Genomic DNA, 24,374 nt, shown 5'->3' on the forward strand with positions numbered 1-24,374 from the left:
ACTCGCCATAATTACTACTTGTTTTTACATTATGTGTGGCAGCTCTTTCTTCTATACAGTAGATCTCTCAGGAGTATTGTGAGATTTGTTTGTTTATTTGTTTATTGTTTATTCTTCTCTATGTCTCTCAGGAGTATTGTGATATGATTGTTTTTGTGCTGACGCTCCACAATTCATAATGGATTTGTTGTGGTACATTTCCAGACTTTTATTTTGAAGGCAGAGCCTTTCCACGTGAAGTCTTATTTCAGCTCTTAATTAAGACTGCTTGACACAGCTCAGCGTGGGGTGGGAGGCACGCGGGGAGGGCGATTTGGCAAATCAAGAGACCGGAAGTTAACGTCATTGACACAGGAATGGGACTGAAAAAAACATCATGAGGAGGAGAATGTCAAATACATTTCTGTAGAAAAACTGTCCGTTTCAACTCAAGGAAAAGGATGAATTATTCTGTCCAAGGTGGAATTGAGGCATTAGGAAGGTATGGAATTTCGGTTGGTTACGTCGCTGTTTGAAATATGGTACAGAGCAGCTAGCTGTGTTTCACCACCAAGGCCATTCTCTTATCGTTTGCAATTTTGTGAACTCCGGTTGATTTGCACATCCATGCTGCCGAACCAGCAGCTAGTAAGCAAGGCTATTGAAATGTGATATACATCAGTACCACAATGTATTTAAATATCAACAATGTCACAACGATGTTACTGCATGTATGTTATTATGGTTATGACTAGCTAGATTGCTAGTCAGAAAATGCTGTGCAGAATTGATGCTTTGGTGGAGCTGCATTCAAATGGATCAGGCCCCAGCTGCAATTTATGCTCAATTTTAATATGTATTTAGTTCAGTACCTATCCCTGACCGTGCCATCCTCGGGTACAGCAAGGCAACGCTGCCACGGGTCTAACTCTGGAGCATTTGTGCTGCAGGCATCATTTGTGGATCGTGGCACTTGATTGCATTTTATATTGGTTCAGCAATTATGTTTTATGTGATTATATTACCATGTTGGTTGTATCTAAGTTGTTTTGCCCATGATCACTAAAGTGAATAAGTCATGTGTCTTCTATCACGCTTGATTAAGTTACCTTTTTGCCTTGACTGATGAGGCAAATATGACAGTTTGGTATAGCTGCCTGGTGCACTCTTGAGCAGTTGTACAGCAACATTAAGAATGTTCCCACTTCCATTTTGCTGTACATGATAGCCTACACAAAGTCACACAAATAATAATAATAAGTATCAATTTAGGGTCCCTTGATCCAGAAGCAGTTGAGAACCACTGGTCTTCTAGCCTATGCACGCACAGTAATCATAGTAAACATATTGTTACACAGTCATAGGTCTGTTTCCTCTTTATGTCATCTATCGTAACAGATTCATATTTTTAATTGCCTTAATTTCACAAGTTACCAGAATTAATGCCTAAGAGTCGGGTTGGTCTCGTAATCATTGTTATTTTTGTACAACCAGGTCAACACAATGACACGGTAACTGCTTGAGTTCTGTCCTTGTTTCGTTTTTCTGTCAGCTGATTGTGTTGTTTCTGTCGTCCTGAAACCATTTGAAAAGGGGTTGACGTTCATCCATCCACATCCACCTCACTGTGTCTCATGTGGGACAGCCATGGCATCTGTATCGGCACGCTTCTTCCTCCTCACACACCAGGATAGCCTACACTTTATCCCCAAATAAGTGTTCCAACATGTGCTCATAAATGTTCAAAGTGTTTAGGAGCACAAGAAACATTTAGATGCATGATCGGTGAGCATTTTCTTTTTAATTTAATCCATTCCTACGTTAAAGAGTTGCACAGATGATCCCTTTAAACATTTTCTAGGTAGCATGGATTTATTTTGAGGAGCATATGCTATGAAATGGTAGCACTGCAGAGATCTGTACACCCTGACCCAGCTTTTAAGCCTATGTAGAAGTCACCTTCCATGTTGTTGACCTGCAAAGAGTAGCTGCTATAGGTCCATGAACGAGTCATTCACTTTCATTTGACTATCTCCCTTGTAAAGCTATGTTTTGCTTACTACAGGCCTAGCCTAGTAGAATGTCTTTCAGGATTTCACACCCAGGCAAAGACTGACTTGCCTCATGAAAAAAGCCTCATTAACACTTTAACTGCCGAGGTTAAATTCATGATATACCATCCCTTGCCAGCTCTATTTGTCTATGGAGAAGTTCCCCTTCTTTGCAGGGCTATAACTTTTTAAATTCTATTGCTAGATTGCCATTATTAGGGCCCATTCAATGTCCTATATGTATTGTTCAGGGTGTATGAACGTTAAACTTTTTCATTCACATATTCATACTAAAATATGGTCTAAAGTATGTTTTCATCTCTTTCTGCAGCTTTCTCAGAACGTGATTTATAGCCCCAAATGCATTATATTGATGATGAAATACAGTTTGATAGCGATCTGTGCCAGATAATAAATTTCAACTGGATGTGGTTCTGGAAGTTACTACACGTCATCTGATGTTGACCGGATGGGCGAGGGGGCGTTTATAATTCCGTGGGCAACGTTATACCATTCATCTAATGTGGGTCATATGTTCATCATAGCAGTTTATATCGAACACGGTAATACTACACGCTAAAACTCACCCCAGTCTCCTCGGGCCATTGGGTGATCAGCGTGCAGTAGACAGTTTTCCATTATGGGATGTCGAAATACCCGATCTATTTCCAGGTTGTATAATAGTATATACGTCCAAATCATGTTGTTTTTTCGAGTTATTTCCACCGATCGATGTTCACTGTGTGAAGACTGAGTCTCTCTAACATTAGCGAGTGCCCGGACCACATATGGAGTGAGTCCTGCCGGGTTAAAGGTTGACATCCGGTTTCGATCTGCCGATCGGCCACCAGATGGCGCTCTTGAACCGCTAGAGGATTGAGAGGAGATCAGAACTGTGTGTCAAGGCTGCAGAGGGGAAATATGATTCCGATCACAGTTTTTTGAAATATTGATATCAAAGACGAGTTACGGCGTCCGCGGCAACGTTTTCGGCAGTTAAAGTGTTAATAGCACAAGAGTCAGTGTTCCTTTAATGGAATAAGCTTACGTTTTCTTTGATTTCACTCAATGCTAGATTGCAGCCATGATTCCTGCCCCAGTTGTCATTTTCAGTTCTGAAACAAAGCATCCTCTGAGGCATGCACGATAGGAGCCAATAACAATTTGGGTCCTAAGCTAACTAGCCTATAGACAAAAAACTATAGGCTAAGACAAGTAGTGGTCGATACCAAATACAGAGTCTTTTTAAAAAATAAATTGCTATATGAACTGGTTGGTTGCTGCTTTGATTGGATTGTTTCAACCTGTTGGTCGCTGCTTTGAATAGAGCGTGTCAACCTATTATTTCCTCTGGTGGCCAGGTTTAGGGAGAGGTGTAATCCTCATGCCGCAGAGGGCTGGGTGAAAAGCTGAGTCATATCCCAGTCAGGGGGCGATACCTCCTCCTACTGTACAGAGAGCGAGAGAGAGATGAGGCCCATTAGCAGCTCCACTAGCTGTGTAACACTAGTTATGTTATGATTAAGTATAACTCTAGTCATATGAATGTGTGCAAAGTATCTTGCTTTGCCAATAGACCACTTCCGCGTTACATGGAGCTGATGGGAGCACGGCGGGATAAAATGAATGAATGTTGATTAGAGCCTTGATGTAAGTGGTTGTAGCTACGGCTGTGGGGGTGCTGGATCCAATAGACCTTTTTATACGCCCGAGTCTCCTGAACACTGTTGGCTCTAAAAATCCTGGTGAAGTTGACTCCTGTGACTTCCTAAACGTCGCAATGCCATCGGATTGAAGGTGGGGCCGGCCGGTGAGGGGAATCCCCTAGCCACCGACACAGCCTGGATATGCCTGGGGAAGTCCTGGTGACGACTGCCAGGCCCCAGGTGATTGCGTTTCCCCACGCATGGAGTGCTGTAGCTGTGCTGGGAAGGTGGAGCATAGCCGTCTCATGGATGGGGCTCTTTTTGAGGTGGCTGAAAGGTCTACCTCAACGCCGATGTGCGAGGGAGGGACCACCATGCCGCCGGAGATGGGAAGGTGGCCCTGAAAAGGGCTGTTGAGTTGTCTTCGCCTGCATTGTTGAGAGCGTAGAGAAGAGTTTTTAACAGCGTCTGGAAAGGTGCTGCGAAGCAAATTTCTCAGCTGAAAGGAACGGAAGGGAGAATGTACACTACATCCCCTGCTTATAGAATAGCTGTGGGGGGGCGTAGCCCTGGTCGGCCATACATACATTGGAAAATTCTTTCAGCTGGTGCCTGGTGCACTCACGCACATGAAGCCCACGTGACATGTAATGGAGCCCACATTGTTTTGTTTCCCCCCCAGTCGATAACACGCTTTTCATTGATCTTCAAACACAAAAGCTGACTCCTCTTCTCAGCGTTGCCCTTGTTCTCAGACGCTGGAGTGAAATATGATATGTATGTAGGTTTACTAGTAGCTCTTTACACTCCAGCTTTCATGGCATAAGTTACTAGTCTACAGGGCTCCATTTTAACATAAAAAATAAACATGGATATAATTACATATAAGTAATTTGATATTGGATTATTATTGTGTTTGTGTGAGAAGGATCGGCCTGCTGCTTGGCTTTATTACATTCAATAATCACACACCCTTTTAGTGCCCAGCTTCAAATCTATCTTCTACATCATATTTATCTCTCTACATTCTTTAAATGTATCCAAAATGTGGACTGGTCACGTGTGAATCGCCATTCCGTCTCCTGCTGCATTGGAAGAATCGCAATAGATTTAGATCCAAACAGGACAGAGTAGGAGACGGCCTGCAGTCTGCTGCGAGAGACGTTGGGTGGTGAAGCGGAGCGGTTCTACCTTCGGCCCGTTGTGTCAACAGTTTTTTACTACCGGCTTCGTTTTGACGAGATTTATGTTTCTGGCCTGATGCCTAACCTCATGACCGCTGGGGCCCGTGCCAAGAGATCCAGTGTGCTGTAATGAGGAGCGAAGAGAATGGAACCGGAACATGGGACACTACTGTAGCATAGAAGCTCTCTCCTCTCGACCTGGTGGTGGTGGTGGTGGCAGACATTTACTCTACAAAACAAGCTGAATTGAATTTCGTCTTCACTGAGCGAGTGAGTGTCGTTATTGGCTCATTGTCGTTTGTTTCAGAAGGTATTTGGGGTTATTGGTTTCACTGATGGTGTAAAGGACAGAGCGCATTGGGCACAATATCGCTGTCACAACAGTATGTCAGTTGTCATTTAGCTGAGCTGAATGGTGTTTAACAAGGGCACACTCAACAGTTCTCTCCCAGTCATTTGTGGCAGCTCTTATTAATCAAATTATTTAGACTATGTTTAGCAATAACCCCCCCCCAAAAAAACCTTTATCGATTTTCTTGACTTGATTCCGTTATGGACGTGAATGACCTAATTCTGAGTATCAGATTTACTGATTGAGAAAGTTGGAGGCAAGTGTAATTGGAAATCAAATCCATTAGCCTAAGTCTCATGTATATTTTTCGGCAAAGATTCAGAGAAAGAATCCTAGAATCCTTTTTGATTTTGATCATTATCATAAATGATCAGCACAGAACAGGCTTTGGCAGAGAGGCACATCGCTCTCTTTTTGTTAACTATTTCTGCCGCTAGACAGAAATCCCTATACATGACCCCTAGCTGTTCTTGCTGGGCTCATTTAGGTCTCACTGAGCTGGTTCAGGCTGGGATCCTTTAGGTCTCACATCTCACTGAGCTGGTTCAGGCTGGGATCCTTTAGGTCTCACTGAGCTGGTTCAGGCTGGGATCCTTTAGGTCTCACTGAGCTGGTTCAGGCTGGGATCCTTTAGGTCTCACTGAGCTGGTTCAGGCTGGGATCCTTTAGGTCTCACTGAGCTGGTTCAGGCTGGGATCCTTTAGGTCTCACTGAGCTGGTTCAGGCTGGGATCCTTTAGCTCTCACTGAGCTGGTTCAGGCTGGGATCCTTTAGGTCTCACATCTCACTGAGCTGGTTCAGGCTGGGATCCTTTAGCTCTCACTGAGCTGGTTCAGGCTGGGATCCTTTAGGTCTCACTGAGCTGGTTCAGGCTGGGATCCTTTAGCTCTCACTGAGCTGGTTCAGGCTGGGATCCTTTAGGTCTCACATCTCACTGAGCTGGTTCAGGCTGGGATCCTTTAGGTCTCACTGAGCTGGTTCAGGCTGGGATCCTTTAGCTCTCACTGAGCTGGTTCAGGCTGGGATCCTTTAGGTCTCACTGAGCTGGTTCAGGCTGGGATCCTTTTTCTTTTTTTTAACCACTTTTTCTCCTTATTTTCTATTTTTCTCCCATCCCAATTTTGTATTTCCAATTCTTCCCTCCCCTGTCTTGAACGTTGCTAGACTATGCCTCCCACTGGTCGGCTGTAGTGACTGAGGATAGAAGCCTTGCATCACGTGTCCCCTCCGGTACACAAGGAGGCAGCCTGTCGCATCTTTTCACCGCAACAGCTCGAACTCTCAGTGGCGAGGAGTAACGCGTGGGAGGCTCACGCTGCCCCCGATACTTCCTGTTTCCGCCGCACCGGCGTCACCCAACCGACCTGTAGGAGTCGCTGTCCACAACGTCCAATCCCCACCCACCGGCTTTCCCACCCTCTAACACTGCCAATTGTGTTAGTATGACGGCCGGCCAAGCCGGTAGCAACGCCGAGAGCTGGGCTCGAACCCAGCGTATCCTGCGTTAGTGGCGAGCGCCTTGCCCACTGCGCCACTCAGCCGCCTTGCTGGGATCCTTTTTCCACGTTATTTCATTCATCAAGCACGCAGCTTGAGACTAGGGCTGACCTTCGAAGCTTTTTTTGGCAATCGAGCTTCGATTTTAATTCGAAGCTCCGAAAAAAAATAAAAAAAAAAATAATTTTTTTTTTTTTTTTTTTTTTTTTAATTTTAAATTTTAAATTTTTGTCTTATGTTGTGGGACTTGTACAGCACTTTCGTAAACTTTGTTGTTTTTAAATGTGCTCTATAAATAAAGTGGGTTGGATTAATTAATTAAGTAGCCCCTTTCGTGACTGACGCATCCAACAAGGTTTCACTCGGCTGTGTGATTTAATTCAAGGTGGATCGCTGTTGTCGTTTGAACAACTTCAGATTTCATGGGAACTACTAATCCCCCAAATCAAGAATGTTTAAGATGAATGAAGTAATATTTTGATTATTTGAAATATGGCCTGTGTAGACTAAACTATGCACAGAATTATGTCAGTCTACAAGGTCCGGATTCTACATGGTCCGGCAATGTAGACCTTGTAGACTCCACTACAGACCAATTATCAGTGAATGTTCATGCATTTTTAAGAAGGGCAACTTCCACAAAAAAACAAAGAACTCACCAAAACATCTCAGTAGCACCTTATCTAAATGTTATATTTCATATATGGAGATTCATATTTATTTATGTATTGCATGCATTTCTACATTTTATTTCCTATTTTGTTTATTCATCCCAGTATCTTTCTTTCTTATGTGTGGAATTCTACAAGGCGCGCGCGCACACACACACACACACACACACACGCACATTTAGTCATTTAGCTGACGCTTTTATCCAAAGCGACTTACAAGTTCTGTACGACAAGACAGCAAGAAGGGTACAACTCTATCAGCTGAGTAACAATGTTCATCAAAGTGTTGCGTGTTACAGTGTAGGTTAGTTTATTAAGACAAGTGCATGACAAGATAATGGTTGAAGAAGTGAGTCTTTAGTCGACGGCGAAAAATTTGACGGGATTCGGCTGTCCTAACTGGGATGGGTAGTTCACACACACACACACACACACACACACACACACACACACACACACACACACACAAATCGAAGTAAAAAAAAAAAAATGTTGAAATTTTTTTTTTTGAAAACAAAATTAATATTAATATATATATATATATTTTTTTTTAACTTCGATTTTTTTTTTAATGTTCGAAGCTTGTGCCATCGAATCGAACGTTCGAAGCTTCGAAGCATTTAAGACAGCCCTACTTGAGACACTGTTGCACTTCACCCTCTTTCCACAGGGGGGCGGTGTTTGAAGTAGAGTGAGGTGATGTTATGTTACCGTGTGCTAATGCCGCTCTGCTCTCCAGGCCAACATCATGATCATTATGGCATCACCATCGGGAGGATGTTCATGTGTTGGTTCATCCTAATCCCTTGTTCTAAAAATAGACTTCCTAGCTCTACAGCCAGTCAAAGCAGTGCTGCTCGTTCATGATAATATCCTTTATGCCTGGTGAAATCTGCGATTCGAAACGTAATACACGGTGCATGATGTTCGTTTCGGATCAGGGTAATATGATCTTCCATTGGAAGGTAAAAAAAAAAATCCATTCGCCCACAATGATACTGCAGTGGAGCGATGGCGCCCCTAAGAGGATCTGGCCGGTATTGCATGTTGCCGATTCCACAGAGGAGGGTAGATCTGCAGAGCCGGTCGGGGATCTTGATTCGGTTATTAATATGGAATAAAACAATAACAACTTGCCACGGCTATATACGTGCCTCTGGTCCACAACGCATGGCACCGAAACCTGTATAAACTCGTCCTTAACACTTTCAGTGCCACCAGGGGGCACACGACTTAGTGCTTGAATGCCACCATCGGCGCCAATGTTAACGTTAATATCGTCTAATCTATGTTTGAAATTATGGCTATGTGTCTAATCTGCCCGTCGCTTATCAAAGAATCATTTTCCAGTCAGTGTTGTCAAGGCAGATTGGTTTTTTATCGCTTCATTTCCGTTTGAGAGCATTTTGAAAAGCACCCGTTTTGAGGTGAAAAACAGCCCATTCTGTGATAATCGCCTTTTACTGGAATATTCCAGAACCAGGGTTTCCGCTAGAATTTTTTTTTGCAGGTCTGAGTGTCTGGTAGATTTCAATCTACCGGACAAATGGGATAAATTCCGGTCAGAGTTTATTGAGCTTAAAAACAATTGATAGGCCTATATAAAGAATGACATCCTCAAGGCATTTATAATATTTTAACTTAAAACTAGGCTACTTTTGCGTATATACAGTCATTAATATATTCCAAATAAAATAAGTCCCTCGAGACTTCGTGCTGCTGCCGACTTGAGGTGTCGGTGGGCAGTCTGCCCGACATTAATAAACAGCAGTCTGTTATAATCACATTTTTATGAGCTAACGAATTCCGTTATATTGGACATTTGTATTAATTATATCAAGCGAAGAACTGAGAAATTTGGCAGAGAGAGATGGCAACATTATCGTGGGTTTGCGTGATGTATATCTCCACCTCCCAACGACTTGGTGCTGGTCATAATGTCCGGTGAAAATAATTCTCTCTAAGCACAATTTGATTATTTGAATTGTATTAAAATAGGCTAAAATTAAATAGCCTATGCGATGAACGAAACAATCATTACATTTGTTTCATCGTTGCTTCACCAAGCAGCCGGTCTAATAATGACATCGCTGTTGTCAGCGCAAGCTTGCTGCTCCTAGATTTGCGAGAAGCTTCCAGCTGCAGACCCACAGAACAGCTGTGTTTTTAGGTCCGGTCTGGGGACCGCTCAGCAGAGCCCCCCACCCAACAGCTGAATTGCCAATGGCTGAATTGGAGTACTGCACTCTGCCGGCAAAGCTGGCGGGTTCTGTGGGTCTGCAGCTGCATGCTTTTCGCAAATCTAGCAGCAAGCTCTCGCTGACACAGCGTTGTCATTATTAGACCGGCTGCTTGGTGAAGCAACGATGAAACAAATGTAATGATTGTTTCGTTCATCGCATAGGCTATTTAATTTTAGCCTATTTTAATACAATTCAAATAATCAAATTGTGCTTAAAGGGAATTATTTTCACCGGACATTATGACCCGAGAGATTAAATATGTCGGACTTCAACAGATTTTGCCGGTCAAATACCGGTAATTACCGGCTAACGGAAACGCTGTCCAGAACGTTGATATTTGTTTGCCTATTTATTTATGAATCGTTTTCAAATAAACGCTAGATGATCAATAGTATACGTGCCAGGGTTTCCGTTAGAAAAAATTGTTGCCGGCCTCAGTGTCCGGTAGATTTCAATCTACCGGTCAAATGAGAGAAATTCCGGTCAGAGTTTATTGAGCTTAAAAACAATTGATAGGCAAAAGAATGACATCATCAAGGCATGTAGATTTATAATATTTTTACTTAAAACTAGGCTACTTTTGCGTATAAAGTCATTATATTCCAAATAAAATAAGTCCCGAGACTCGTGCTGCTGCCGACTTTAAATCAAATAGGTGTCTGTGGGCAGTCGCCCGACATTAATAAACAACAGTCTGTTATAATCACATTTTTATGAGCTAACGAATTCCGTTATATTGGACATTTGTATTAATTATATCAAGCGAAGAACTGAGAAATTTGGCAGAGAGAGACGGCAACATTATCGTGGGTTTACTTTGCGTGACGACTCTCTCCACCTCGCAACGACTTATTTGCAAAGAGTATGGCGCTGCAGAGCAGCTGATTCGGCTGTTATTGGCTCTTTTCTGGGGACCGCACAGCAGCGCCCCCCACCCAACATTGGCTGAAAATGGCTGAATTGGAGTACTGCTGGAGTACTGCATTGTGCTGCTGCTGCTCCGGCTCTGCAGCTTCACAAAAGTTTGCACACCCAGCACTAAGCTCTCGCTGACAACGTCGTTGTCATTATTAGAAGCAACGAGGAAACAAATGTAATGATCGGTTTCGTTCATCGCATAGGCTATTTAATTTTAGCCTATTTTAATACAATTCAAATAATCAAATTGTGCTTAGACTCAGGGAATTATTTTCACCGGACATTAAGACCGGAGAGATTAAATATGTCGGACTTCAACAGATTTTGCCAGTCAAATACCGGTAATTACCGGCTAACGGAAACGCTGATACGTGCACGCACGCGCGTTCGAGGCGCGCGCTGATAATAGCTGCTTTCGTTTCCTCGTCGATTTTACAGTGAAACCGCTGGAGCACATATCAGGGCTGTACGCTAAGCTTTTTCACTAGGGGCACACTTGCCCCTAAATGAGAAATTTAGGGGCAAAGAATATTTTTTAGGGGCAAATTTTTAAATAACTATTTTACCATTATAGTAGGGCTGGGCGATATGGCCTCTAAATGATATCACGATATTTTTTGGCCATATCACGATGCATATCGCGATATTTTTACATTTCCTCTAAAGCACTTAAAAATGCTTGATTTAACCCTTTGATGCATACACTCACTACACTCATAATTTAATTAAAATGTACTAAGAGTAGTCTACTGACACACTAATAAAAAAAAATATTTACATCTAAGACTATTTATATAAAAACTCTTGGGTGCCTTTTTTTGCACAGTACTGTGTTTTCTATCCACTTTAGCCAAACACACACACATGTATATATATATATATATATATATATATATATATATATATATATATATATATATATATATATATATATACACACACACTACTGTGAGATAATAATCACACACAAAGGGATAATGGCTTATAGCAGACTTAATGATTTTAGAATATTTCAGATAATGAAATTAAATGTGTATCATCAACTATCCAGTTAGTATTTATACTGTCTAACGTTTGGCTACTTTAAAAATCATTGAATGTAGAGAGAGAGGGGGCGAGAACGAACGAAGAGAGCCAGCCCCCCCCCCCCCCCCCCCCCCCCCCCCCCCCCCCCCCCCCCCCCCCCCCCCCCCCCCATCGGGTTTTGTTCTAGGTTTGCGGTTTGATCGTCTAAGCTGCCGTAGGTGATGACGTCACACTCGAATGTAAACAGGAAGAGTCTAACACACAGAGATGGAAAGTGGATGATACAGAAACGAATAACCAATAAATATGAAGTGTTTAAACTTCTGTTGTCAAGCATTGTCAATATAACCCACCCCCTTTCCTCACGAATGGAACTAGTGTTGTGGAGTCCGCTTTGACCGCTTTTCCGCCGTCCCCCGTAACGTTAGCCTATAGCTCCGCCGTCCCTGCTACAGTCGGGACCACTACACTGACGTTAGCCTATAGCTCCGCCGTCCCTGCTACAGTCGGGACCACTACACTGACGTTAGCCTATAGCTCCGCCGTCCCTGCTACAGTCGGGACCACTACACTAACGTTACACAGACAGTCAGCCAGTCTATCAGAGTGAGTGCTCAGTAAATTTTCCCCGCTGATCATACCTGAGTGCTCAGCTCGCGTGAGTGGCTTCATCACACGCCTTGGATAATTTAGGAGTGAAATGCGAATGCAAGGGTTGAAATCACTACTCGCAAGCCCGCCCCCAAATATTATTTACCAATCGCAACGACCAAATTAAGGGGCAATTTGCGACCATCTCGTCGCAGTGTACAGCCCTGCATATCACAAAAAAGCTTATCTTCATCAAAACGAGTCTGATTATCCTAACACTGATAACATAGATTCCTTACCTGACATCAGATGGTATCCAACTGGTATATTCCTATTCCTGAACACCATTCGAAAAAATCGATAAGTGTATATATTTAACATGTATACAGTAGAACTCATGATCCGCGGGGCTCAGAGCCCCCTGAATGAACTCTGGTACTCCGGCTGCATGGGTGAGAAGTGAAATGTGGACTGGAATATTTCCCCCCCCCCATCCATTTTCATTTAGTCCATTCCAAAAGGGTGATTTACCATCTGGGAGACGATAGGGGGCGCTTTTTTCACATCTGATCGCCGGCGGCCCTTGGGTAGGCTAGGGTAGGCTCGCGTTATGCAATATGATTTCAGATAGCTAAAAAAAAAATATATATATAATTCCGAGAAATCTCGTGAGTGGCTTTCAACGTAACTATCGTAAACACGAGTTTGCCGTGAGTGGCTATCAAAGTGTTAATGTGTTAACACATTAACACTTTCGCGGCCACTGGGGCCCGTCTAATATAATGGTTGAGGGCCAGCTTTTGTAAACAAACGTGTGGCTTTTTGTACAGCTAAATCTATACTTTATAGTATTGCTATCTGTCCATTCTCATTGTCAATTGAGTGCATAAACCGTCCCTTCAAAATGGCTTAAAGAAAAAATAAATGCATCAATAGGTTCTCATTTTATAGCGCCGTGAATATAAGCTTTATAGCGGATTTGGGACTAGTATATTTTCTGAAAGGCTAGTTATAGAGCTAATAGCTGCTAACGTTATATCCAATGGCATTTACGTTTTACAGATGCTACAGAAATAACTCAAACTGCATATGATCCGGACGATCCCAAAGCATGTATGCATGAAAGGGGGGGGGGGGGGGGGGGCGGGGGACGCCGTTTATTATTATTGATTACGGTCGGCTGGTTGAGTATCATAGCAAGCTGATCGGGCTGTAATTTACGTGAAAAAGATCTTACCATGAGCCGGTGGGATCCCCCCGAGCATTTCCCTGTTATCGATCGCCATCTGGTAGATCGATATGTCCATTGGCTGATGATAAATCCCCTTATTGCATGGTGAAATCTGCGATTCGAAACGTAATCCAAGCTACAGGCTGCAGATTCAGAATCGTGCTACTCAAATCTCCGTTGAAAGAAAACAAAGAGACTGATCCGTTCGACCACAGGGCACATTGCAGTAGCGCGATAGCGCCCCTAAGAGGATCTGGCCGGTATTGCACATTGTCGAATTCATAGAGTAGGGAAAATCTGCAGTGCCGCTCGGCGACCTTGAACAGGTTATTAAAATGGAATAAAAGCAATAACAACTTCCCACGGATATCTCCGTGATTCTGTCCACAACGCATGGATTCGAAAGCCGGATATATCCGTGCTTCGTCCCCAATGTGTTAATTGCCAATAGGCCGCCATGCGTTGAGTGCCAACAACGAGTAAACTCGTTTTTATGATCGTTATTTCTTTTATTCGCTATTGGCATTCATAATTCATCCAGGAGGCCTCTGGGATCCAGCTGGACCCTGTCTGATATTGCAACGCCTCAATACCGCCGCCTGGTGGATTTCGGGCGAGTTACACTCCACTCTAAACCGGAAGTGGTGCTCGGTGCATCAGGGAAAAAGCTCTGCCAGAGATATCTTGTAACGTGGATCAATATACACACCTCGAGTGCATTGGATCGCTTTCGAGACGCAAGAATCAATATGCTTTCAGCATTTATTGCGTCATACAAACGGAAAATGGATCTAGCAGATCGACGTCAAATTATTGGAATTTCTTTTCTCCAGACGCATCAGCCAGAGGTAAGAGGAATCTAATGTTATTTCCAGCTCGATTGTCCATTTATTTCATTGCAATCTGTCCGATCAATGTATGTTGTCTTACTAAAGAAAGTAGGGCTGGGCGATATGGCCAAAAACGTTATCGCGATAAAATTATTAAATTATTTTCATATAACTCGATATCGATAATTATCGTCGATATAATGTCTGTCAAGTTTAATTAACTTCTTATGCCCGGCGCCGATGGACGGGCTATTAATAGACTTGTTTTGCTGCTGCGAATGTCTCGAGTTGATGTCGTCATCAGTCCGCGCACGTTAGCAGTTAGCCAACAAGCGGTGTATCCCATGACAATGTACTAAATATGACCCTAAAATACTCTGTTTCGCCCCAATACATTGCAACGACGTCCACCGTATACCCCACACCACTATAACCGTGGCATCAGAATTCACGCCACACACCCACTCGGCACGTGAACTATAAAATAGCGCCGTGCAAGCTAATTATCCTAGCCAGCCTTGTTTGCAAAGTACTAAATATGACCCTAAAATACTCTGTTCCGCCCCAATACATTGCAACGACGTCCACCGTATACCCCACACTACTATAACCGTGGCCTCAGAATTCACGCCAGACACCCACTCGGCACGTAAACTATAAAATAGCGCCGTGCAAGCTAATTATCCTAGCCAGCCATGTTTACTCCTTGAGTCCTACCTCTCTACCCAGAGGTGCAGCGCGGGTCTCCTTCCGCTGTCGGCCATCTCCTTCACTGATTGGTTGTTAGTGCGTGTGCTCATATCCAAGCTTGGAAAATCGATATATCGAAACTTTGCGACCACGTTTCATGTTTATTTCGAGGAAATAATTTATCGCGATAGTTATCGTTTTATCGCCCAGCCCTAAAAGAAAGCCGTTAGTGACAATCAAGGAATCATAAACGACCCCCCCCCCTTTCCTTCACGCATGATGGAGCATAATGTATAGCGATCATATGCATTTGAAAATTTTAATATAGCGTGTATAGGGACGAAACTGCAATCGATAATGTATAATACGCGTCGGGGCCTTTAGCGTGCGTTCTAGGAATTACTGCTATACAGTCTAAAAACATACTTATATTCTCGACGGTACTAACACGACAATGTATGAATGGAAAAATATAACGTTCCCACATCCGGAACGATAGATACCCGAGGTTGAATGGGCCATAGTAATGTTGATATAGCTATAATATTTAAATAGTTATAGCCCTGCAAAGAAGGTGAATCAGTCCATAGGCTTACAGCACTGGCAGAGAGTGGTAAAGATGGGCATACTGCATTGCACCCAATGTGTTAAATAAAAATATGCGCAAAAATAGATATTAGAATATCGTCGAATATCATCCTTTTTTTAGAAGGAATATTCTAATGTCATTTTTGGCCAATTTTGACAGCCCATCACGTCAGAACACCAGTGCTCTATGCTCTGCTCTGTGCTGGACTTTGGTGCCAGTTCTATTGAAGCCTATGGGAGATGTAAATAATACAAACATTATACCAGCTATATGAAGAAATCTACATCAACCAATATATTAGGGCTGCAACTAATGACTAATTTGGTAGTCGACTAATCTGCCGATTATTTTTTCGATTAGTCGACTAATCGAAAACCAATGTAAACAACAACAACAAAAACAACAAAAAAAATGATTTTTTTTTTTTTTTTTTTTTTTAATTACCTATCTTTGTGAAAGTGGCTTCTCAGCTCTGGTCCAGCTGAAGACGGAGCAGAGGAACAGATTGGACATTGAGCATGACCTCAGAGTTGCTTGTCTACCATCACCCCAGACTTTGAGACTCTTGTCAGGACCAAACAACAACATCATAACATGATGATCCCATAGCAAATTAAAATAATGACTCATGAAACATTTTAATTTGGATCTTTAAGCCACTTTAAATGAAAATGTATTTGAAGAACAATACAGCAATCACTCATAACAAGATAAATAAATTAAATAATACAAATTAAAGTGGAAGTGTACTTTAAATAACTTTTGTTTGCTGTGTGTGAGAGGAGTCCGTGTGTGTGTGTGTATGTGTGTGTGTCTTACTCTGATCGCTGTGTGAGTGAGAGGAGTGTGTGTACTGTGTAATTTGTGTGTGTGTCTTACTCTGATCGCTGTGTGAGTGAGAGGTGTGTACTGTGTAATTTGTGTATGTGTGTGTGTCTTACTCTGATCGCTGTGTGTGAGTGAGAGGAGTGTGAATGTGTGTGTGTCTTACTCTGATCGCTGTGTGTGAGAGAGAGGAGTGTGAATGTGTGTGTCTTACTCTGATTGCTGTGTGTGAGTGAGAGGAGTGTGTATGTGTGTGTGTCTTACTCTGATCGCTGTGTGTGAGTGAGAGGAGTGTGTATGTGTGTGTCTTACTCTGATCGCTGTGTGTGAGTGAGAGGAGTGCGTGTGTAATGTATTGTGTGTCTAGTCTGATCATCATCTCCTGCAGGGGAACAATGTTTTCAATGTCCAAAATTTGCTATGGGATCATCATGTTATGATGTTGTCTGGAACCCTGAGAAGCCACTCTCACAAAGATAGGTAGTGCACATGATTAATTATTAATTAATTATGACTAATCGACGCAACAATTTCTCGTCAACGATTTTTTATAATCGACGTCGTCGATTATGTCGACTAATCGTTGCAGCCCTACAATATATCAAATGTTAGGAAATCTATATCAAATGTTAGGAAATCTACATCAACCAATATATCAAAAGTTTAGCTAGTTAATAATAATGCAACACATTGCTCGGGCTGAACTCAAACTTTTCACACTTGGCACCAATGTGCGTTCTCTCTCCACATAGTGATGTGATGACCCTTCCTTCTTTTATAGTTTCCTTGCATAGAATGAGCCACTGGCCATTGGACAAGATGGCACAGGCTGAAACATCATTGTAACAAAGTGCGTGTTGAGAAAGAGGTGTGGTGCATCCCCCCCCCCCCACAGTCTAATCTGGTGACGTGAGATCATCAATCATCATCATCATCCCTTGTTTGACGAGTGGGGGGGGGGGGTCCTCGGGCTTTTACCTCCATCAACCTCCATCTTCCTGCCCCACTCAACCCTCCCATAGATTCCTCCTATACTCTAAAGGGGCGTCCAGTATCTTCTCTTTCTTTCCGTCTGTTTTATTTTATCATCCCATTCCTTGTCATCCCTTGTCTTTTTGTCTCATCCTCTCGACACTAGTCAACAGGTTTAAGCCTCGGAACCAAACCATGTTTCTTCTTACTGTGTGTCTTTCTTATTCTCTGTTTTACCCATCTTGTTTGTGTTGTTGTTATGTTCTGCATGTCCACATGTACCAAGCTCTCATATTGGGTACATATGACTGATATTGGGTACATATGACTGTATTATCCTCTGTCTTCCTCACTGAGTGTCTTATGTGTGTGAGTGCGCCGCCTTGAACTGTGTGCATAACAGACTAACTTTACCATCGTAGACGATACTTATAAACTTTTAACATAACATCCTCACAGCATAGTATATGTATTTCCACCACTGCCCCTCCTACCCTCCCTCCCCCCCCTACCCATTCAGGGCACTGGCGCGTAGCTAAATGGAGTCGGAGCAGCTGTATAACAGGGGCTACTGCAGGAACAGCTACAACAGCATCGCCAGCGCCAGCAGCGACGAGGAGCTGCTGGATGGAGCCGGCGCCGCCATGGACTTCCACACCACCGAAGACGACAACCTGCTGGACGGGGACGCAGCCTCCCCAGGTAGGCAGTACGTACGGGACACCCCGGTCCCCTGTCCCCTCACCCGACCCCCTCAACCCTAATTTCTGAACCAGGAATACCCAACTCCGGATACGCAACCAACCCACCCCGACCTGCCCCCTTACCCTGAGTTTGCTTGGTCCCATGTCTGGACCCCCCCCATTCAGGTCTGTTTTATAGCCTAAATCAAGCCTGGTTCTAGACTCAGAGAACCAACTCTCTCCTCTACACACCCCTCAGCCTGACCAGGGACCCGCACACTGGATACCTTAAACCCCCCCCCCCCCCCCCCAGCCCGGGGACCTCCCATTCCTTGGATCCCCTGAACACCCCCCTCCATTCCCCAAGGATTGTGGATTCCTATCCCATTGGACCTCCAGCAGTACTCCCTCCAATCCGTTGCTTCTGATGGGCCTTTGCGTGCTCTGGTCCAGGGCCATGCCCTGGCTAGATGAAGAGTAGCGCTCCTTAGAGAACCTGTGTTGTGCTTTCGCTGGTCCTCCTCCTCCTCCCCGAGCTCCCCATGGCCTGTGTGGTGCTGCTGTCTGGGTTCTGGCCTGTGATGCCTTGTGGTGCTGCTGCTGCTGCCCTGAGTTCCATCTGCCGTCCTGTCCTCCTCACTCCCATTCATGCCTCTTCAGTTCTCCCCCCCCCCCCCCCCCCCCTCCCTCCTTCCCTCCCTCCACCACCATTCTCCTCCTGCTGCCCAGCGTGTGTCAGCTCTCCCATTTTGGTCCCTCTCCCGTTCCGTTTGTGTCTTTCGTTGTGAGCTTGTGTGTGTTTTTTGTGTTTCTTTTACTACATACTACTCTATGACCCTTTCTCCAGTCGTTTTACTTATTCATCTTGCCTCGTCATAATCGTGGTGCTGTGTTTTTACTTTGCAGCCCTTTACCCCCCCCCCCCCCCTGAAGCTTGTGGGTTAATACCGTGATCAATGTCCATTTCGCTTCTCTGGTCACATTTTGTTTTCCTTCTCCTCCATCTTGAGTTGGTCACTGTTAATGCCGTCGCCTCCGTTATCCTCCCAGACAGACGAGTAGTTTCACTACCACTTCGCCGTGTGTCTGTCCGGAGCCTCGTCCTGTACTCTTCATGTTCTCCTCTTCTACTTCCTGCTGATTGAGTTATTGTTTGCCATGTCTTGCTCGGGATTGAACGGCGTCCTCGCCGGCTGCCATGCCTGACGTTGTTGTTACCTTTGAGTCATTCCCTAACCGGTCACCTGCTTCTCTTTCACCCATTCACGCAAAATGCCAGGCGGTCATTCAAGATCTCCGTATCGACACCGGCGTTGTGTTATATCTGGTGTCCCCCCCGCGTGAATACTTTCCCCAAGGCAGTTGTCCTTCCGCGTTCGGTTTGCGCGCCCTGATTGGCCTCTCAGCGCCCAATCGCGTTAGCCCTACTAATACTATCGCCTAACTACTCGCTCAATATACTAGCCCATTTCCTCGTATATTGTTTTCATCTCTCTGATTGATTGAAAAGTTTATTAACAGATTGCAGAATGGGTACAGTACAGTACAGCTCAATACATACAATTGTTAAGGGGATGCAGACCAGAGAAATACTTTTGTCTTGTTTACATCAGGGTCCCCCATTTTCAATTCATCATATCTATATTAATGTAACGCACTATTCATATCAATCGACATCACATCAATATAAATAACGTATTGTTTTCATCTCTATATTAACGTAACACGCTATTCATATCAATCGACATCAATATAAATAACGTAGTTTTCATCTCTATATTAACGTAACTAGCTATTCATATCAATCGACATCACATCAATAGTTAGTATATTGATGCACGGCGGTAGCAGTATAGCGATGCACGGCGGTAGTAGGTAGTGCATTGATGTGCTAGTTAGTTAGTATACAAGTTAGGACTTGTGAAACTGAGAAGTTCTGAAAGTTAGGAGCGAGCGTTAGGAGTAACGCGTAGGTAGTAGGGATGGGTACCTTTCACATTTGAACCGATACGGTACCTGTGAATCGATACCGGTACCCAACGGTACCTTTTTTCCGGTACTTTAGTGTCAAAAAATGTTATTTACCTACCTCAGTCGTGAAAAAAAATCAAAACTTCAAATAACTACAATTTCGACCGTTTTCGGCTTGCCATTGCTCCGACTGCTTTGTTGTTGAATCAAGTCAAATCCTAGGTAAGCATATATTGTGCGTGTGTTGACATGAAAAGAAAAAAGGTAAAAAAAAAAAAGCTATTTAAAAATTCTTTTCTGTATCTCACTTGGATCGATACTCGGTAGTACTGACGTGTTTCGGTTCGGTACCTTAAAAGTACCGAATTCGGTACCTATCCCTAGTAGGTAGCTGATGTGATGGACTTGTGGAACTGAGAGAAGTTCTGAAAGTTAGGAGCGAGCGTTAGGAGTAACGCGATTGGGCGTTGAGAGAAGCGTCAGTGGCCAATCAGGCCGTGTAAACCGAACGCGGAAGGACAACTGCCTTAGGGAAAGTATTCACGCGTCGTCCCCCGGCATCCGATCTGGCACGTCCCGTTTCTCCTTCCTGGTCCGACCTGCTGACTCATCGTAACGCCCTCCCCTTGCTCTAGTTTTTGCTTGCAGCTGATCACATGGAAATTGCCGGCATGAGGAAGGTTTGTAGTGGGATTGCCGCAGAGAGCAGCCTACTCAATACAGCTTGCAAAGACGCAGATTAAACTGGATTCCCTAAATCTGAAAGCCTTTGTTTGGATGCGATCAGACATTTATGGATTTTGGATATTATTTTGGCAGAAAGCCTTTAATTACTGAGTTGGCAAAGCACTTGGTAGATTGTACACACAAGTCACCATATTTATATCAACAGTATTTTAAGTTTTTGCTCAGTAGTAATTAGGGGTGGGACGATACATCGATCCAGATTGATATATCGATCTATTATCAATAATCAAATAGGATCGATGCAACGTAAAAAGATCGATTCATATTGCTATACTCTTATTTTGAAAATCCCGCGAGTCATATCCGCCGGCGCCCAGTATTGTGAAACTCCATGGCAGACTATTTGATTCCTTACGCTCGAAAATTGCCTGGGTTTTGGTCATATGCTCCCGAAATACTCCCGCTGTTTGACTGTTTCTAAGTGCAGTGATTGAAAACTACTCGAATGCTTTAGAACCGAGTCATTCATTTAATTCGGCGCAACCTAACAGCCACGCACTAGCTGACGCTGGCTAATCAGGCTCATACAGACACACAGAGAGAGATAACAGCTGACAGCACCAGGTAGTACAGGTACAAATACAAAAAAAAGTGTGTGTGTGTGTGTTACTGAGGATGGACAGATAATGTTGATATTTAAACATGAATACATAATAAATGTATTCATGATTATCATGCAACATAAAACAATTGTAGGAAGTTTGGGAGAGGAAGGGGCTTTAGCTTACATGTTGTGAGTTCCAAAACATTTTACTTAAAGTTTAAAGCTCAATATATAAAAAGTGAACAGGAGGTCTATTTGTATTAAAAACAATAGATTGTTTTTCATTTAAATGTCTGGAGAGCTCAAAAATAAAAACATCAATTGATATTTCCGTAGCCTTTTTTTTATCGATCGCAGGCACCTGAACCGAATCGTATCGTATCGTTGCAGACAGGGCCGCCTGGGAGAAATGCGAGGCCCTGTGCGAGATTTAAACGCGAGCCCCCCCCCCCCCCAAAAGGTACAAAAAAAAATATATATATATAATTTTTTTATTTTTATTTTTTTTATACAGTCAACATATTCTTAAATAATAGCGCTGCCCGAGGCTGGGCATGATACAGTCAACATATAGCAAGAGAGAGAGCGAGAGAGAGCTCCCGTTCTACAGTCAATATACAGTGTACAGAGAGAGAGAGAGAGAGAGAGAGAGAGAGACACATTGGAAATAAATTGAAATGCTATTTGGCCCTAAACAGAGAGTACACAGTGGCAGAATACCTGAGCACTGTGACTGAAGATCCTTGACTAGGTACAGACTCAGCGAGCACAGCCTAGCCATCGAGAAAGGCCGCCATAGGCAGACTGTGTGTGTGTTAGAAAGAGAGAGAGAGAGAGCATGTGTGTGTGTGTGTTAGAGAGAGAGCATGTATGAGAGAGATAAGCAAAGATGAGCCCCTAAAGAATATTCAACTTTTAATGGAAGAACAAAACGGAAGGAAAAGATAACTTCACAAAGGCAACATGAATATACATAGATCCAAAAGGACAAAGATCAACACTTAAATCCAAAGAGAAGAGGGTCTATACCAGAGAAAACAAAGCAGCAAGGAGCCAATGGCCGACATCAGCTAAATAGGCTAGCCAGGTACTGACACAAGGCCACACACAGCTTTGGCCAACGGCCCAACGCTACCCAAGCTACACAAACGACCAAGACAATTCACACACAGCACATGTCGTATCTCCAAATGTTGTGAAGTAACATATGTTTTGCCTGGAAAAAAACATCGTTATTAACAAAACATTCGGGAGGGGAAGGAAGGAACGCAGGGCGAAAGGCCGCAACACAGGTCTCCACGTTGACGAAAGGCCTCTCGCTGGCGGGACAAAAAGAAGCTATGGCCGGAGCCTTGTCATGGTGCAGGCCCGACTACATCTTCTGTCAAAGATGATGTCGTAGTCAGAGTGCCAGAACCCCCTGCTATTCTCACGGCTAATGTCAATGGTCGTAGCACAAGCTAACAGCTAACTCTAGGCTAACTGATAGCATCAAACTAACGTTCCCAGCCGAGCGCAGCCGGCAGCTAACGTCGTAGCTAAACAGCTAACTGCCTAACAGTTAGCTCAACCCGGCTATCGCTAACCATTAGCTAACGCAGAAGCAAGCTATGCGGCTACCACTGAAAAACTGTACAACGTGAGAAAAGCAATACTGGTGCTGACACCAGGCCACACACCGTTAGCTACTACTAGTACTACAACAGCTAGTCGGCCAGTTTGGCTCCAGAGAGAGAGAGAGAGAGAGAGAGAGAGAGAGATATCCACGGCGGGAATAGAATAGAGTGCATTAAAAACTCACCAAACGTCCAAGAGGATGGAGACAACCGCGTGGAGTTGACGAAGTTCATCTGCCGAACGACCATCCTCTTCATCTTGGCTGCACGCGCTGTCTCTAGGTTAGCTAACGCTAGTTAGCCTTTAGCTAAGCTAGCTACTAGCCGACATCATCATGGCTATATCCCGACTGAACCACACTTAATATTATAACGTAGCTAAAGCTAACTAGCTGTCCCTGTCTTTAGCCGGGATGGCTAGCCTGACTGAACTGTCTAACATGCAACAACTTTCATCTTCAGTCCATCTGCCGAACGATGTCCTCTTCATCTTGGCTGGCATAACCTCCAATGCTGCACGCACGAAATAGTCAGATGCTAGTGATGGGTCAGTCATGAGCGACTCGTTCATAAGAGCCGATTCATTGCCGTGAGCGTGAGTCGAATCGCTCACGTCTGGCAATGAGTCGGTTCACGCCCCCCCCCGGCACGCACACAGACACACACAATGAACTCAACAGACACTACCTGGCTGTAACCCCTCCCCTCATTGAAACCAATGCTGCTGCCTGCAGAGCCTCAGAGCCAGGAACGTGTCTAATGTGAAATATATAAGCATATAAGCAAAACTAGATTTTAGGTCTGTGATGAAAAAGGGCCTCGCGGGAAGTTTTTTGTTATTTGTTTTGTGCGAGGCCCCCCTTCCCGTGAGGCCCTGTGCGACCGCACTGCTCGCACACCCCCTGAGGCGGCCCTGGTTGCAGACTTTGTGATATCGGCAAATATCGTATCGTTGTCCAAAGAATCTATATCGTATCGTATCGTGATGAAACTGGTGATTCCCACCCCTAGTAGTAATAGACTCTCTTTGCTGTCCTTTGAGGTGCGTAATTGGGGCTCATCTTATTAGATGCCTACAAATGTTTCTTTTTCGTTCAGAGTGCAGACTCTGGGATTTATTACTAGGCAGGGAGGGGGGACGGGGGGGTGCATGAATGTAATGTAGCACAGTCAGTTGTTGAGTACGAGGGTAATTGTCTGTTATTAAGCCTATGGATATATAGAACCAACAGCCTACAATACCTCATTCCCTAGCAGTCAACGAGGATGCTTTTAGATAGTGAGACAAAAAGAGGACAAGTTAACTATGTACATCACAGTCAGTCCTGTCTGGCATGATTCACAGTTAACTCTTTGCCCGCCAAACCAGAGAAAAGTCGGTTTCGTCGCCAACCGTTGAGCTCCAAACCCGACTTTTCTCTGGGTTTGATCCTTTGATATTTTTCCTTTGATCCCCGTTCTAAACACTCGGCCAGATCTCCCTGGGTCTCCCTGGCACATCTGCCTACGTTAAAATTG

General features: G+C 43.9%; 1 protein-coding gene across 1 annotated transcript in view; it reads left to right on the forward strand.

The window, feature by feature from the left end:
* Window positions 1-343: 343 nt before the first annotated feature.
* clcn3 (chloride channel 3) overlaps window positions 344-24,374 on the forward strand; it is a 170,014-nt gene continuing 145,983 nt past the window's right edge. The window contains 2 exon segments of the mRNA XM_084312301.1: window positions 344-481; window positions 17,816-17,997. Of these exon segments, the coding sequence (XP_084168427.1) occupies window positions 17,835-17,997 (163 nt within the window). The 5' untranslated portion in view covers window positions 344-481; window positions 17,816-17,834.

This window comes from Notolepis coatsorum (genome assembly GCF_963971535.1).
Source record: "Notolepis coatsorum genome assembly, chromosome: 4".
Lineage (NCBI taxonomy): Eukaryota > Metazoa > Chordata > Actinopteri > Aulopiformes > Paralepididae > Notolepis > Notolepis coatsorum.